The sequence below is a fragment of the Vespa velutina genome, chromosome 2 (genome assembly GCF_912470025.1).
Source record: "Vespa velutina chromosome 2, iVesVel2.1, whole genome shotgun sequence".
Classification (NCBI taxonomy): domain Eukaryota; kingdom Metazoa; phylum Arthropoda; class Insecta; order Hymenoptera; family Vespidae; genus Vespa; species Vespa velutina.
This window is the reverse complement of record NC_062189.1, coordinates 5,634,849-5,652,142: the sequence shown is the minus strand read 5'-3', so window position 1 is coordinate 5,652,142 and position 17,294 is coordinate 5,634,849. Positions and strand designations below refer to the sequence as shown.

Here is a 17,294-nt window from a genome sequence, read left to right as displayed (position 1 = left end):
AACTACACGAATGTTATTATAAGAAATTACAATTAATTACTTATATGTAATGAAATGATAAAGAAGGATGAATAATTTAATTCATTAGCTAGTTTTATAGTGATAACAGTTAATATCAATAATGCGTTTTACTTAATGAATAATTTTTTATTGATTTTCACTTGATAAAGTGAATATAACGCAAACGTATATCGATGAATGCTTTCCATCAAAGGCAAGGACAGAGAAAATATTCAAGATGGTGGAAGAGATAAGATGAATAGGAAAGTGATAGTTTTCAGTGCAAGTTATAATGGTATCTACTATGAAAATACTCAAGTATAATAAGAATAGAAATTGCTAATAGGAATTAGTATCGCTCGAAAATTCCAGCGAGTCACATGAAAATAAGAACAGAATCTGTAAAATTATATCAGGAGATGAAAAGTGTGAATATTTAAACAGACAATTAACGGAAATATTAAAATGTTTCGATCGAAGGAGCTTGAACGTTCCGTCATGCCGTTAATTATCATTAATTCAATTGTTTGTACCGGTCTATTCGAATATTTCGTTGATCGAACAATCCGTACGATTGGTTTTGCTTATGCCATTTGTTGTTTTTGTTTCTATAATTTCTTATTTTTTACGTTGAGAAATATAGTTGGTAATTTTATGTTATGTCACGGAACAGAATTGATGAAAATAATTACCTTATTGCAATTGTTTTATAATCCTTTTATCTATAACATAATAATTTTAAGCGGTTTTACGAGAGGACAGGTAGAAATTTTTCGATTAGTTAATGAGAATTTCTATAAGTGTTTACTGTATTATTTAGATTGATTGATTGATATTTACAGAATACAAAATTGTTCATAGAACAAATAGAATCCTGTACACGAGGAATGGATGAACTGAACATTTCGGAAAATTACTCTTCATTTTTTCGATATCTATGTATCGCAGATGTATTGTTAATTTTTATAATATCAAGTTTATGTGCGGCCGAAGTAATTTGGTTTTCTGAGATAAAATTATCATCAAGCTTAGACTATAGTTCGATTTTACAGATATATTATATCGACATTTGTCCTATCATTTTAATGCTGATTACCGACTTTACATTTGTCTTTTGGATCAGGCAAGTCAAGGTTTAAATTTATTACAAAATAATTTAGCAATTACTAAACTATATCAAATGACCATAAGTAGATATATAAAAAGTAAATTTGGTGAATTAAATGCTGTACTTCAAAGTATGGTGACAACAACTATCGATTCTCCACAACATAAAAGAGTTCTTCGAATGGAGGACAATTGGGAAGATGATTCTTCGTTATCTACTGTTTATCGAATGTACAAAATGAATGAAAACCTTGTAAAATTAAAAAGAATCAAGTAAGATATTGCCGATTGGTCTGAAACGTTTTATTATTCTTCTGTGATTTTTATCCATTTTTAATTTTTTTTATTCAAGACAAATTTATTTGGAATTGATAAAATGTGCCAGAATCATAAATGAGGCTTATGGGTTACAAATTTTAGTATCCACATTTTCATACATCGTATTTATAACGACTGTGTTATACCATCTATACGTTATCTCAATGACAAACAATTATGACAATTGGATAAATCAGTTATATGTGCATTTATTTTGGATCTTTTGTTTTAGCGTCATGATTTTCGCGAAAACTAATATATGTGAAACAACGATTACAGAAGTATGTTCTTTTCAACAATATCTATTTTTTTTTTTTTTTTTTTTTTATTTAATCATGTACTTGATATTTACAAAATGTACAATAACTTTTAAATTTAAGATATGTAAATATTGATTTTCCTTATTTTTTTTATATATGCCGCGCACACTGGAGAGATTCTTTATGAATTGTACGAACCTTCGACCACAAGGAAATTTCGCGATCAAGTAGAGGATATAATTGTCATCTATTTTTGATATTGGAATATATACCAAATATATAAATTCTATCTGTTTCTTTCAGATTCGTGATTTTATGTTTCAATTAATCCACAATCATTTAAATTTTACCGCTTGCGGATTTTACGATCTAAATCATACATTTATATACGGCGTAAGTTGAAAATACACTTTTGATTCATTTCGTTTTTCACTTTATAAGAATTTAATATATCTGTTCATGTTGTAGATGGTTGGTTCGATTACTACCTACCTTGTTATACTTATTCAAGTTGGAGGTGAACCTAAAGTATTCTATAATATTACGACTTATAATTCAACGTTGACGAAATAATGGATGAATTAATGTGGTTTTTTATTCGAGAATATATCGCATGTAATAGACAATGTTTTCTTAAAAAATATATTTTCTTTTATATTATACTATTTCATCTGTTCTGTAAGTGGATAAAAAGAAAATGCTGTAGACAAAATTAGCACAATTATCGAGTACACATAAAGAAGAGTGCAATATATAAAAATAATATCTAAGTATTCTATAATTTCCTATTTTTTCTTATGCGATAAGAAGGTAATATATGCAAGTGGATTTAATTGAATGATTACACAAAGAAGGAGAATAAATAATGTACTTTTTATCTAGCACAGGTACTTAAATGTGTAAATGCAATATGGAAATTGGTTCTCAATTCTTCTTCACTACCATTATCACAGTGATCTTTTTGTATTGCCTTTTCAATGAGATAACTAAAGAAGAATGTATTGCCTTTCCAAAGAGATAACCAATGAGATAATTAAAGAAATAAGTTTTTCGATGTGTACAATTATGGTCGAGCATAAGATAAATCATTTTTTAGTCGGTGAAGACAATGAAATCACTTATAATTCTTTCGTTAAAATTACATTATATGTAATAATATTGGACCTTCTGGGCAGTTTTTTTCTTCAATATTGATAATTTTTTTTAATTGATAAGTTAATGTAATTGAAATTATTTCATTTGTGGAAATGTTCAGTCGGACATGGTCACATATACAACTTTTAGTTCATATTTAATTAATCGAAAGTAGATATTATTAGATGTTATATTATTAGATTTCTTACGATAGAAAAATTTTAATTGATGTTAATAAAATTAATTTGCACATTAATATCTTGTAAAGGTTGAACAGATCGATTAGGAAAGATCAGACGTATTTGTAATTTTCATACAGGAGAACTTGAAGTAAGGCAATAAATGCAATTTAATCGTTCATCATTGTCCCATTGTAGCGATTTTGATCAACACGTACAATGTAATTTTTTTTATAAATAAAAAGTTTCGTTTTCAGTATTGTTACTCTCGTTTCATTATCATATTCTATTTTGTTATTTTCTTTTTATTTTATAGAAATTATTAATGCAGATAATAAATAATATAGCAATAAAAGTTATTAAGTTTTCCTCAGCTAGTTTATGATACTTGACCTATTATGCGTTCACCGTCTTAGACAGTGCTATGAATTATTCAAGATAAAGTGATATATCAATGAAATAGACAACGTTATCGACTTAATGAGTTTCACAGCGTCATACTCGAGAAGTACATACGTATACGCATTAACATAAAATCCTTCGAAGGCATCTCATCGGAGATATCCTTCGCTCGTGTTTTATAAAATAAGAGAAAAAAACAGATACGAAAAGGATAAAGAATTCGATCTTTTCAAAGTAATTTATCCATTATCCAAACAAAATTGTTTTGATCGTTGACGATTATAAAGAAGACAACAAAGTTGCTATGAGAAATTTAATTGAGAGAATTATAAAAAAAATGGAAATTCAAAGTATCTTCAAAAATTACAAAGCACCATCGAAAAGTATGGATGATGTTTTATGGCCAATCTATATTCTAAGCAATATCTTTGGATTGCGTGTTTTTGGATTTCCCCGAGGCCATTCAAGACCAATACTTAGTTTCCTTTATTCTATGTCACTTTGCTGTCTGTATTTTGTCGGCCGGTTTTATTATGTAGGATGGATTAACAAAACTAATATCTATAAATTAGACGGAACTATATTTTATGTTGTAATTATTGTTAATCAAATGGTGATATTTGTGATACTTATAATGCGATTATATCAGAACGAGGTGAGTTCAGGAAATCTTTATTATATATTAATATTAATGATTTTACTCTATAATATTTATCAGTAATTTTCGTGAATCGAACGATAAACAGGCAATGAAATTATGTATAAAACGGATAAATGAGGTTGACAAAACTCTTCAAGCATTAGACTCATCTGCATTATTCAACTGCATTTACAAAAGAACGATTAAGGATATAGTAATCGCTATTATTTATTTGTTTTTATTTCTAATAGTAACTATTTTTGGTATGGTCTTAACAGATCAAATGAATTATAAATCGACTATAATAGTTTACTTCCTCTTACATATATATGCTTTCATGGTCGAATTTTTACTGATCTTCGAATTCCTTACCATTGTAAGGTAGGTACTGATTTTAAGTCTTAATTCATTATTATTCTTATTAATGATAATATTATGTGTGAAATACGTAGGTGCATCAAATCGGAATTTCAACGAGTAAACGATCTTCTTGGAGATGTCAGTGTGCTACCTATTTCTTCTATTGCTTCTGAATTAATTGAACATAAAGAAAATGATGGTTCTTTTACTATAGAACGAACTCTTCCTGTAGATTTGAGAAAATTATTTATCGTTGCACCGTCATTAAGACAAATGCAGTCACAATTGCAAATTGCAAGTCACAAAATAAATAGAAGTAGAACGTTGTTACGAACTATCAGGTGAGTCGAAAGAATAAAGTATTATTTATAATATACTTAAAAGTATGATATTCACAGACAGATTCATCTGGAATTATACAAAGTATCTAAAAATCTTAGTAATATGTACGGTATACAGATATCCCTAGAAATTGCAATATGTATTTTTCTAAATATATACTTATTATACTTCTTTTATGTGGAGTACGTGAAAGAAACGTATTATATTTACAATGTGATTTTTCAATTCATTGTACCAATTTTGTGTTGTTTACAATATGGGATGAAGATCTTTATCGTTAATTATATGTGTGACAAAACAACGAAAGAGGTATGATAGAACAATGATTCGGTATTGAATTTTATGTGACTATTTCATGATTTTTCTAGGCTGAACATACTAATGAAATTATTCACACATTTTATGGTAACAGTACGGACATCGAGATACAAAAAGAGGTTAATAATTATGGGAAATATTTTGGTATATATGTAGATTAATATTGTTTTCTTTACAGGTAGAAATATTTTCTTTACAAATGATGCAATGTCGTAATGTATATTCCGCATTTGGTTTATATAATCTTAATTGCAAACACATTTGTTCGGTTAGTACAACTATTTACGATAATTGGATTGTAAAAAGAAAAAGAATAATAGAATACCTAATGATTTTTTTTATTCTTCAGTGTATCGGAATTATAACGACATACTTGGTTATAATGATACAAGTAACCGATGAAATAAAAGAAGGATCATAAATCACCCGTTTATGACATGCAGTCATCATTTGTTCTGTTAAATTTACGAACTACACGAATGTTATTATAAAAATTACAGTTAACTACATATATGTAATAAATGTAACGGAGAATAAATAATATAATTCGTTAGCTACTTTTATAGTGATGATAATTAATTTCAATATAGTGTTTCACTTAATGAAAAATTTTTTCACAAAGCCTAATATATGTAAGACAACGATTACAGAAGTTTGTTCTTTACAACAATTTTTATTCTCTTTTTTATTTAACCATATATTTGACATTTATAAAATGTACTATTATTTTTAAGTTTAAGACATGAAAATAATGATTTTCCTTATTTTTTATATATGTCGTTTTTTTAGGGGGATATTTTTTACGAATTGTACGAACCATCAACCAGTAATGAATTTCGTGCCGAGGTAATAATTGATAAATGCAAATTTATTTAAATCAATATTTATCAATACTTTATGATCTTTCAGATAAGTGGTTTCACTCTACAGCTTATAAAAAACTATCTGACCCTTACAAGCTGTGGCATTTTTGATCTCGATTATACATTGATACGTAACGTACGTTCAAAGCACCACCATTTATGCCAACGATTTTTAGATTTATATTAAAATTATAGACAGCTAATGTTTACTATTTTTAGGTGATTGGAATCGTTGCAACTTACATCGTTATTCTCATTCAAATTGGAAACAATTTGAATTATATAAAAATTCAACTTCACAACAAGAATTATATAAAAATTCAACTTTATCGCCTAATAATGATTGATAAATTTACGATTATTCTTAGATACAGATGCGTTTAGAACTATATTAAGAGTTAAAATATATTAGTAATCTCTATAGCATTAAATATTTAGAGTTATCCGTTTATGCTACTTTTATAAATTATGTATTTTTTATCTAGCACAACTACTTAAATGTTTAAATGTAATATGGAAATTGATGTTCAATTCTACTTCACTACCATTATCACAGAGATTTTCTTTTATTGCCTTTCCAATGAGATAACTAAAGAAATAAGTTTTTCGATGTGTACAATTATGGTCGAGCATAAGATAAATCATTTTTTAGTCGGTGAAGACAATGAAATCACTTATAATTCTTTCGCTAAAATTACATTATATGTAATAATATTGGACCTTCTGGGCAGTTTTTTTCTTCAATATTGATAATTTTTTTTAATTGATAAGTTAATGTAATTGAAATTATTTCATTTGTGGAAATGTTCAGTCGGACATGGTCACATATACAACTTTTAGTTCATATTCAATTAATCGAAAGTAGATATATTCGAATAGTATGTTAAATAAATAAAAATAAACTGTATCATAGCTGTCAACATACCTACGAAATTTTTTGATTATTTTTAATACATTGGAGTGATGTTATATTATTAGATTTCTTACGATAGAAAAATTTTAATTGATGTTAATAAAATTAATTTGCACATTAATATCTTGTAAAGGTTGAACAGATCGATTAGGAAAGATCAGACGTATTTGTAATTTTCATACAGGAGAACTTGAAGTAAGGCAATAAATGCAATTTAATCGTTCATCATTGTCCCATTGTAGCGATTTTGATCAACACGTACAATGTAATTTTTTTTATAAATAAAAAGTTTCGTTTTCAGTATTGTTACTCTCGTTTCATTATCATATTCTATTTTGTTATTTTCTTTTTGTTTTATACAAATTATTAATGCAGATAATAAATAATATAGCAATAAAAGTTATTAAGTTTTCCTCAGCTAGTTTATGATACTTGACCTATTATGCGTTCACCGTCTTAGACAGTGCTATGAATTATTCAAGATAAAGAGATATATCAATGAAATAGACAACGTTATCGACTTAATGAGTTTCACAGCGTCATACTCGAGAAGTACATACGTATACGCATTAACATAAAATCCTTCGAAGGCATCTCATCGGAGATATCCTTCGCTCGTGTTTTATAAAATAAGAGAAAAAAACAGATACGAAAAGGATAAAGAATTCGATCTTTTCAAAGTAATTTATCCATTATCCAAATAAAATTGTTTTGATCGTTGACGATTATAAAGAAGACAACAAAGTTGCTATGAGAAATTTAATTGAGAGAATTATAAAAAAAATGGAAATTCAAAGTATCTTCAAAAATTACAAAGCACCATCGAAAAGTATGGATGATGTTTTATGGCCAATCTATATTCTAAGCAATATCTTTGGATTGCGTGTTTTTGGATTTCCCCGAGGCCATTCAAGACCAATACTTAGTTTCCTTTATTCTATGTCACTTTGCTGTCTGTATTCTGCCTGTCGGTTTCATCATGTAGGATGGGTTTACAACACTACGATGTATAAATTAGATGGAATTATATCTTATGTTGTAATTATCATTAATCAAACGGTGATATTTGTGATACTTATGATGCGATTATACCACAGCAAGGTGAGTTTAAGAATTCTTTACGATATATTAATATTAACAATTGTACTCTATAATATTTGTTAGTAATTTTCGTGATTTTAACGGTAAATAGACGATGAAATTATGTACAAAAAGGATAAACGAGATTGACAAAACACTTCAAGCGTTAGACTCATCTGCATTATTCAATTGCATTTACAAAAGTACAATTATTGGCGTAGTAATCGCTATTATTTATTTGTTTCTCTCTTTAATTATAACTATCTGCGGTATGGTTTTATCACATCAAACGAATTATAACCCGTCCATGGTAGTTTTCATCTTCGTATATATATATTCTTTCATGGTCGAATTTATACTGGTCTTCGAATTCCTTACCGTTATAAGGTAGGTAATGATTTTAAGTCTCAATTCATTATTATTTTTATAAATTGGAATATTATATTTGAAATACCTAGATGCATCAAATCGGAATTTCAACGAGCGAACGAACTTCTTGGCGATGTCAGTGTGCTATCTATTTCTTCTATTGCTTCTGAATTAATTGAACATAAAGAAAATGATGATTCTTTTACTATAGAACGAACTCTTCCTGTAGATTCGAGAAAATTATTTATCGTTACACCGTCATTAAGACAAACGCAGTCACAATTGCAAATTGCAAGTCATAAAACAAATAGAAGTAGAACGTTGTTACGAACTATCAGGTAAGTCGACAGAATGAAGTATTATTTATAATATACTTAAAAGTATGATATTCACAGGCAAATTCACCTGGAATTATACAGAATATCCAAAAATCTTAGTAATATGTATGGAATACAAATATCTTTACAAATTGCGATATGTATTTTTCTAAATACGTATATGTTATATTACTTTTATGTGGAGTACAAAAAAGTAACGTATAATATTCACAAAGTGAGTTTTCAATTCGTTTTAACGATTTGGTGTTGTTTGCAATATGGGATGAAGATTTTTATTCTTAATTACGTGTGTGACAAAACTACGAAAGAGGTATGAGAGAACAGTGATTCGGTATTCAATTCTATATAACTATTTCATGATTTTTCTAGGCTGAACATACTAATGAAATTATTCACACATTTTATGGTAACAGTACGGACATCGAGATACAAAAAGAGGTTAATAATTATGGGAAATATTTTGGTATATATGTAGATTAATATTGTTTTCTTTACAGGTAGAAATATTTTCTTTACAAATGATGCAATGTCGTAATGTATATTCCGCATTTGGTTTATATAATCTTAATTGCAAACACATTTGTTCGGTTAGTACAACTATTTACGATAATTGGATTGTAAAAAGAAAAAGAATAATAAAATGTCTAATAATTTTTTTTAATTTTCAGTGTATCGGAATTATAACGACATACATAGTTATCCTCATACAAGTAACCGATGAAATAAAAGAAGGATCATAAATCACTATAACGATCTATTGTTCTGTCAAATTTACAAAAAAAAAGAATGTTATTATAAGAAATTACAACTTATTACTTATATAATAAAATGTAAAGGAAAATAAATGATATAATTCATTAACTACTTTTATAGTGATGACAATTAATATCAATATAGAGTTTCACTTAATTTTTAATTCATTTTCATTTGATAACGAGGTAATGCGTATGTATATCGATGAATGCATTCCATCAAAGGCAAGGACAGAGAAAATATTCAATATGGCGGAAGAGATAAGATGTATAGGAAAGTGGTAGTTTTAAGTGCAAGTCATAATGGCATCTACTATGAAAATACTCAAGTATAATAAGAACAGAAATTGCTAATAGGAATTAGTATCGCTCGAAAATTTCAACAAGGAATCGCATGAAAATAAGAACAGAATCCATAAAATTATATCATGAGATGAATATTTAAAAAGACAGTTAAAGGAAATTTTAAGATATTTCGATCAAAAAGGAGCTTCAACTTTCCTTCATGCCATTGATTATCGTTAATTCAATTCAAGTAAGATATTGATAATTGTTCTGAAACGTTTTATTATTCTTGTGCGATTTTTATCCATTTTTTATTTTTTTTCATTCAAGACAAATTTATTTGGAATTGATGAAATGTGCCGGGATCATAAATGAGACTTATGGGTTACAAATTTTTATATCTATATTTATATCGGCTCTTTTTATCAACACTTTGTTGTACAATCTGTACGTTAACTTAATGATAAACAAAGATGACAAGTGGATAAAACAATTATACGTGTATTTAAATTGGATTTTTTGTTTTGCCATCATGATTTTTGCAAAAACTAATATATGTGAGATAACAATTACGTCTACGAAGTATGTTCTTTTCAACAACTTTTATTCTTTTTTTTTATTTAATCATGTATTTGATATTTACAAAATGTACAATAACTTTTAAATTTAAGATATGTAAATATTGATTTTCCTTATTTTTTATATATGTCGCGAAGACTGGAGAGATTCTTTATGAATTGTACGAACCTTCGACCATAAGGAAATTTCGCGATCAAATAGAGGATATAATTGTCATCTATTTTTGATATTGGAATATATACCAAATATATCAAATCAATTTGTTTCTCTCAGATTTGTGATTTTATGTTTCAATTAATCCAAATTTTTTTCGATTAATCCCAATTCATTTAAATTTTACCGCTTGCGGATTTTACGATCTAAATCATACATTTATATACGGCGTAAGTTGAAAATACACTTTTGATTCATTTCGTTTTTCACTTTATAAGAATTTAATATATCTGTTCATGTTGTAGATGGTTGGTTCGATTACTACCTACCTTGTTATACTTATTCAAGTTGGAGGTGAACCTAAAGTATTCTATAATATTACGACTTATAATTCAACGTTGACGAAATAATGGATGAATTAATGTGGTTTTTTATTCGAGAATATATCGCACATAATAGACAATGTTTTTTTAAAAAATATATTTTCTTTTATATTACGTCTATTTATCTGTTCTGTAAATCGATAAAAAGACAATGCTATAGACAAAATTAGCACAATTAGCGTGTAGATATAAAGAAGAGTGCAATATGTAAAACTAATATCTAAGTATTCTATAATTTCCTATTTATTCTGATGCGATAAGAAGGTAATATATGCAAGTGCATTTAATTGAATGATTACGCAAAGAAGGAGAATTCCCACTCCACCGAATGCGAACATAGGTCAGAAAAATATCAACTATGAATGTAGTAAGATATAATGCGAGCAAAGCGTTATGAGGTGTCATAAGTATCATATTATAATTCAGCAAAGAATGTCCTGCATTCTCTTGTTCTAAAAGAACTTAGTGTATAAAGTTTTCCAATCCGTGTGACTGAAATAATTAATTTTTTTTTCGAGGAAAATAAAGAATATAGATCAAATTAAGTCCTTGACAAATATTTTGGAAATGTCTTCATTGATGGTATTTCATCCTGGCTTCAAAACGTTGATAATAATAAATTCGATTTTTTGCACTGGTCTAGCAGAATATTTCATCGATTTTAATATTAATATGTTTGGTATAGTTTATGCTTGCATGTCTATCATTTTTTACGTTTCGATATTCTATCTATATTCTTCTAACATATTTATTTATAAAGATACACAACCAATCCTAATACAAATATCACATCGGTTATACGTATATAGCAGCTATGTGGTTTATATCTTTCTCATTATCGCTGGTGTTCTCAGAAGAAAGGTGAAGTTTTGCTTTATTGTAATTTATTCAATTTACTAATATTTTTATTTTACAATATCTTTTGTTATCTATTGCAGAAGATAAAGCATTTCACGTTGCAAATAAAAACATGTATTCGAACCATGGAACAACTAAAAATTCCGATGAATTTATCTAAATTCTTTAGGCAACAGTGTTATGTAATGACATTTTTTGTTTTCATGTTATTATATATAATTATTAAGGATGTTCGAAACTTAATATTATATCGGATAAACTATTGGAAAACTTTTATCATGATTTATCTATATCGTTTTCCACTTATCTTATTGATATTCAACGATTTTACTTTTGTATTCTGGATGAGGCAAGTAAATTGTTTTATGTTTTACAAAATTGTTAGATATATTATTTTTAACGAGTTTTAAATTATATATAGTTTTATTAAGTTGGAACTTAGTCAATTGAATAAACTACTAAAAAACATGTTAACGACTACTATTGATTCACCGCAACATAAAAGAGTCCTTCTAAGGGGGAATATCAGGAAGAACGAGCCTGTTTTGGATGATATTCGTGAAAAGTATAAATCAAAGGAAGACATTAGGAGGATAAAAAAGGCAAGGTAATTATTATATGGTGCAACTTATAATATTTGTAATTATTAATATTAATTTTTGATAATTTAATATTATATATATATATATCAAACAGCTGTTTTAATTTTTTCTATATTGCATTTCATATCGAAGGGAGATACATCTGGAAATAATAAAGTGTGCAAGGAATATAAACGATTGTTATGGCTTACATATTTTATTCTCTATATCAACAGCTTTAATATTAATCACTATTATGTCTTACAATATGTTCTATCTCTTATTATCTATGGACAATATACTACAAATTGAACAAAATTATTCTTTTCTTTGTTGGATTTTGTTCTTTGCCATGAAGATCATTTTAGTAAGTCATATATGTGCACGAACAGTCACTGAGGTATTTTTCTTATGAGTATTCTTTATATTTTTTGTTATAATAAGAAATTTTTTTTCATAAAATTTTAATCAAAGTCTGCACGAAATATTTATTAACGTTATATCATATTTTTTTACATGCGGCGAAAACCGGAGATATTCTTTGCGAATTGTACGAACCATCAAGCAGTAACGAAATACGTATGAAGGTAATAATTGATAATTGGGAAAGTTCAGGAAGTTAATATCAATATTTTGTTATACTTCTAGATTCGTGATTTTACTTTGCAATTTATTCAAAACCCATTGATCCTTACAAGCTGTGGCATTTTTGATCTCGATTATACATTGATACGTAACGTACGTTCAATGCACCATTTCTGCCTCCGATTTTTAGATTTATATTAAAATTATAGACAGCTAATGTTTATTATTTTTAGGTGATCGGAATCGTTGCAACTTATATCGTTATTCTCATTCAAATTGGAAATGTATCACAACAAGATTTAAATAAAAATTCAACTTTATCGCCTAATAATGATTGAGAAATTTACGATTATTCTTAGATACAGATGCGTTTAGAACTATATTAAGAGTTAAAATATATTAGTAATCTCTATAGCATTAAATATTTAGAGTTATCCGTTTATGCTACTTTTATAAATTGTGTCTTTTTTATCTAGCACAACTACTTAAATGTTTGAATGTAATATGGAAATTGGTGTTCAATTCTACTTCACTACCATTATCACAGCGATTTTTTTTTATTGCCTTTCCAATGAGATAACTAAAGTAATAAGTTTTTCGATGTGTACAATTATGGTCGAGCATAAGATAAATCATTTTTTAGTCGGTAAAGACAATGAAATTATTTAAAAATTTTTCGCTAAAATTATATTATATGTAATAATATTGGACCTTCTGCACAGTTTTTTCTCCAATATTGATAATTTTTTTTAATTGATAAGTTAATATAATTTCATAATATATATTCCACGTTCGATTTATATAATCTTAATTGCGAATATTGTATATTTGTTCGGTTGATACTATAATTTTCGTATAATTATGCTGTAAAAGAATAATAATAATAAAATATCTAATGATTTTTTTATTCTTCAGTGTATGGAAATTATAACGATGCACATATTTATAATTATACAAATAACCGATGCAATAAAAGTAGGATGATAAATCACTACGGTGGTCCTTCTGTCAATTTTACAAACTATACAAGTGTTATTATATAATATTACGAGTAATTTCTTATATGTAATAAAATTGTTAAGAAGATTAAATGTTTTAATTCGTTTGCTATTTTAATAGTGATGACAGTTAAGGACAATATAACGTTTCGCTTCATGAATAATTTTTTATTGATTTTCACTTGATAAAGAGGTAATACTTATGTATATTGATGAATGCTTTCCATTAAAAGACAAGGTCGAAGAAAATATTTAACATGATGGAAGAGATAGGGAGTGTAGGAAAATAATAGTTTTTCGTAATAATATGTCATAATGTTATGTATTATGAAAACACTTAAGTATAAGGAGAACAAAAATTGCTAATAGGAATTAGTATCGCTCGAAAATTCTAGCGAGGAGTCAGTTGAAAATAAGAACAGAAACTTTAAAATTATAATTGTAAATGTAAAGTTTGAATATTAATAAAGGAAATCAAAGAAATTTTTAAAATGTTTCGATCGAAAGAGTTTCGACGTTCCGTCATGCCATTGATTATTGTTAATTCAATCGTTTGTACTGGCCTGTTAGAATATTTCGTTGATCGAATGATTCGTATAATTGGTTTTGCTTATGTCGTTTGTTGTTTTGTTTTCTACAATATCTTATTCTTTACGTTTATGAATACATCTGACAATTTAATGGATAATAAAGGATCAGAATTAAGAAGTATAATTACGATCTCGAATTATTTTAGTAATATTTTCATCTATAACATTGTAATTTTCAATAATTTTACGAAAAGAAAGGTAGAAATATTTTTATTTTTTAATGTGAATTTCTTTGATTCTGTGATTGCTGTATTATTAAGATTGATTGGTTAATATTTACAGTGTATAAAATTGTTCATAGAACAAATAGAATCCTGTACACGAGGAATGGATGTATTGAACGTTCCGGAAAATTATTCTTCATTTTTCTGGTATCAGTGTGTCATATATGCATTTTTAATCTTCATAATATTAGATTTAACTCTAGCTGAAGTTTTTTGGTTTTCTGAGACAATGTTATGGCCAAACTATAGTTCGATATTACTGTTATTTTACATCGACTTTTATCCTGTCATCGTAATGTTGATTATCGATTTTACTTTCGTCTTTTGGATAAGGTAAGTCATTGTTTTTATTTCTTATAAAATTAGTCAACAATTATTAAAATCTAACGAGTGATCTTAAGTAGATATATAAAGATTAAGTTTGGTCAATTAAATGCTGTACTGCAAAGCATGGTGAGAACAACTATCGATTCTCCACAACATGCAAGAGTGCTCAGAATGAAAGATAACTGGGAAGATGATTTTTCGTTATCTACTGTTTATGGAACGTACAAAACGAATGAAAATTTTGTAAAATTAAAAAGAATCAAGTAAGTCATTGACAATTAGTACGAAGTGGTTTATTATTCTTCTCTGATTTTTAACAGTTTTCTCTTATTTTTTTTTATTTAAGACAAATCCATTTGGAATTAATGAAATGTGCCAGAATCATAAATGAAGCTTATGGATTACCTATTCTTATATCTATATTTACATCCATCTTATTTATCACGACATTGTTATACGATCTGTACATTATCTCAATGGCAAACAAACATAATAATGTTATAAAAAAGTTATACGTGCATTTAAGTTGGATTTTTTATTTTTGCATTATGACTTTGGTAAAAACGAATATATGTGAGACAACGATTACAGAAGTATGCTTTTTTTTTACAATTTCTATTCTTTTTATTGCATAATCTTGTATCTGATATTTACAAAATGTAGAATCCTTTTTAAATGTAAGAGATGTAAGAAGATATATATTGACTTTCGTTATTTCTTTTATATGCCGCAAACACTGGAGAGATTCTGTATGAATTGTATGTTCCTTCGACCAGTAGGAAATTTCGCGATCAAGTAGGAAATAATTTTTATCAATTATTGATTTAGTAATATACACAAAATATATAAAATCTATTTGTTTCTTTCAGATTCGTAATTTTATGATGCAATTAATACAAAATCGTTTAAAGTTTACTGCTTGCGGATTTTACGACCTAGATCATACATTTATGTACAATGTAAATTGAAAATACAAATTTGATTTCTTTTATTTTTCATTTTATGACAATGTAAGATATCTATGTATGTTGTAGGCGATTGGTTCGATTACTACCTATCTTGTCATACTTATTCAAGTTGGAGGTGAATCTGAAGTATATATCAATAATACAATTTATAATTCAACGTCGATGACATAATGAATAAATCGGAATGTTTCTTTATTCGAAAATGTATCGTACGTAATAGACAATGTTTTATGTAATATCATATTTTGTAGTATAACACATTTTTCATCTGTAAATCGATAAAAAGAAAAAGCGAAAGAACAGAAAGATGAGAGAAGAATATGTAAAGCTAATATCTAAGTATTCCATAATTTCCTATTTATTTTTATGTGATAAGAAAGTAATATGTTTAAGTGGATTTAATCGAATGATTAGACAAAAAAGGTGAATTCCCCCTCCACCGAATGCGAACATAGGTCAAGAAAATGTCAACTACGAATGTAATGAAATATAATGCGAACAAAGTGTTGTGAGGTATCGTAAGTGTCATATCAATACTAAGAATGTTCTGCATTCTTTTCGTCTAAAAAAATTGAAATAATTAGTTTTTTTATGAAAGGAAAAAAAAAATACAGATTCAGTTGAAACCTTGACGAATATTTTGAAAATGTCTACACTGGCAGAGTTTCAACGTGGCATTAAACCGTTGATAATAATGAATTCGATATTTTCCACTGGTTTAATAGAATATTTCATCGATATTAATATTAACATGATCGGTTTAGTTTATAGTTGCTTTTCTATCATTTTTTATGTCTCAATGATCTATTTATATTCATCTTTCATATTTATTGCTGAAGAAACATTATCATTCTTTATACAAATAACATATCGGTTATACGTATACAATATTTATATATCTTATATCATCTCAATTATCGCTGGTATTCTTAGAAGAAAGGTGAAGTTATTCATGCTTGTAATTTATTCAATTTATTGGTATATTTATCTTACATCATCTTTTGTTATTTTTTGCAGAAGACAAAACGTTTCAAGTTGCAAATAGAAACTTGTATTCGAATCATGGAACAACTAAATATTCCAATGAATTTATCTAAATGTTTTTGGCAATATTTTTATGTAATGTTATATTTTGTTTTCACCTTAATAATTATGATGATAATTGATATTCAAAGTTTACTATCACTCGGTATGAATTACTGGAGAATTTTTGTCATCCTTTATCTATATCGTCTTCCCGCTATTGTACTATTAATCAACGATTTTACTTTTTTATTCTGGATAAGGCAAGTAAATTGTTTTATGTTTCGCAAAATTGTTAGATATACTATTTTTAATGAGTTTTAAACTATAAATAGTTGTATAAAGATGAAATTTAGTCAATTGAA

The 17,294-nt window shown here is 27.0% G+C and overlaps 3 protein-coding genes and 1 long non-coding RNA gene across 4 annotated transcripts; all 4 read left to right on the top strand.

Moving 5' to 3' along the window:
* Positions 1-198: 198 nt before the first annotated feature.
* Positions 199-2,258, top strand: LOC124946910. Its single transcript, XM_047488332.1, has 7 exons — positions 199-318; positions 445-762; positions 843-992; positions 1,124-1,380; positions 1,460-1,706; positions 1,989-2,078; positions 2,154-2,258. Exons 1-7 carry the CDS (start codon positions 199-201, stop codon positions 2,256-2,258), a joined length of 1,287 nt encoding a protein of 428 aa, XP_047344288.1.
* Positions 2,259-4,721: 2,463 nt separating this feature from the next.
* LOC124946425 (putative gustatory receptor 28b) lies at positions 4,722-9,398 on the top strand. Its single transcript, XM_047487116.1, has 5 exons — positions 4,722-4,741; positions 8,681-8,933; positions 8,993-9,061; positions 9,121-9,210; positions 9,292-9,398. The coding sequence occupies exons 2-5, from the start codon at positions 8,727-8,729 to the stop codon at positions 9,361-9,363; spliced, it is 438 nt and encodes a 145-aa protein (XP_047343072.1). The 5' UTR covers positions 4,722-4,741; positions 8,681-8,726; the 3' UTR covers positions 9,364-9,398.
* Positions 9,399-12,060: 2,662 nt separating this feature from the next.
* Positions 12,061-13,632, top strand: LOC124957803. The gene is made up of 4 exons (XR_007103740.1): positions 12,061-12,240; positions 12,368-12,801; positions 12,863-12,952; positions 13,033-13,632. It is a non-coding gene; the product is annotated as an uncharacterized LOC124957803 (long non-coding RNA).
* Positions 13,633-14,321: 689 nt separating this feature from the next.
* LOC124946909 lies at positions 14,322-17,285 on the top strand. Its single transcript, XM_047488331.1, has 7 exons — positions 14,322-14,505; positions 14,689-14,944; positions 15,016-15,201; positions 15,285-15,531; positions 15,973-16,032; positions 16,924-17,025; positions 17,265-17,285. The coding sequence occupies exons 1-7, from the start codon at positions 14,322-14,324 to the stop codon at positions 17,283-17,285; spliced, it is 1,056 nt and encodes a 351-aa protein (XP_047344287.1).
* Positions 17,286-17,294: the final 9 nt, after the last annotated feature.

Coding starts and splice junctions, on each gene's coding strand:
- LOC124946910 (XM_047488332.1), top strand. CDS start 199: ATGCTTTCCATCAAAGGCAAGGACAGAGAAAATATTCAAGATGGTGGA. Junction 319..444: donor TCTACTATGAAAATACTCAA/GTATAATAAGAA, acceptor ATATTTAAACAG/ACAATTAACGGAAATATTAA. Junction 1,381..1,459: donor GTAAAATTAAAAAGAATCAA/GTAAGATATTGC, acceptor TTTTTATTCAAG/ACAAATTTATTTGGAATTGA.
- LOC124946425 (XM_047487116.1), top strand. CDS start 8,727: ATGTATGGAATACAAATATCTTTACAAATTGCGATATGTATTTTTCTA. Junction 9,062..9,120: donor ACATCGAGATACAAAAAGAG/GTTAATAATTAT, acceptor TTTTCTTTACAG/GTAGAAATATTTTCTTTACA. Junction 9,211..9,291: donor ATTGCAAACACATTTGTTCG/GTTAGTACAACT, acceptor TTTAATTTTCAG/TGTATCGGAATTATAACGAC.
- LOC124946909 (XM_047488331.1), top strand. CDS start 14,322: ATGCCATTGATTATTGTTAATTCAATCGTTTGTACTGGCCTGTTAGAA. Junction 14,945..15,015: donor ACTTTCGTCTTTTGGATAAG/GTAAGTCATTGT, acceptor GATCTTAAGTAG/ATATATAAAGATTAAGTTTG. Junction 15,202..15,284: donor GTAAAATTAAAAAGAATCAA/GTAAGTCATTGA, acceptor TTTTTATTTAAG/ACAAATCCATTTGGAATTAA.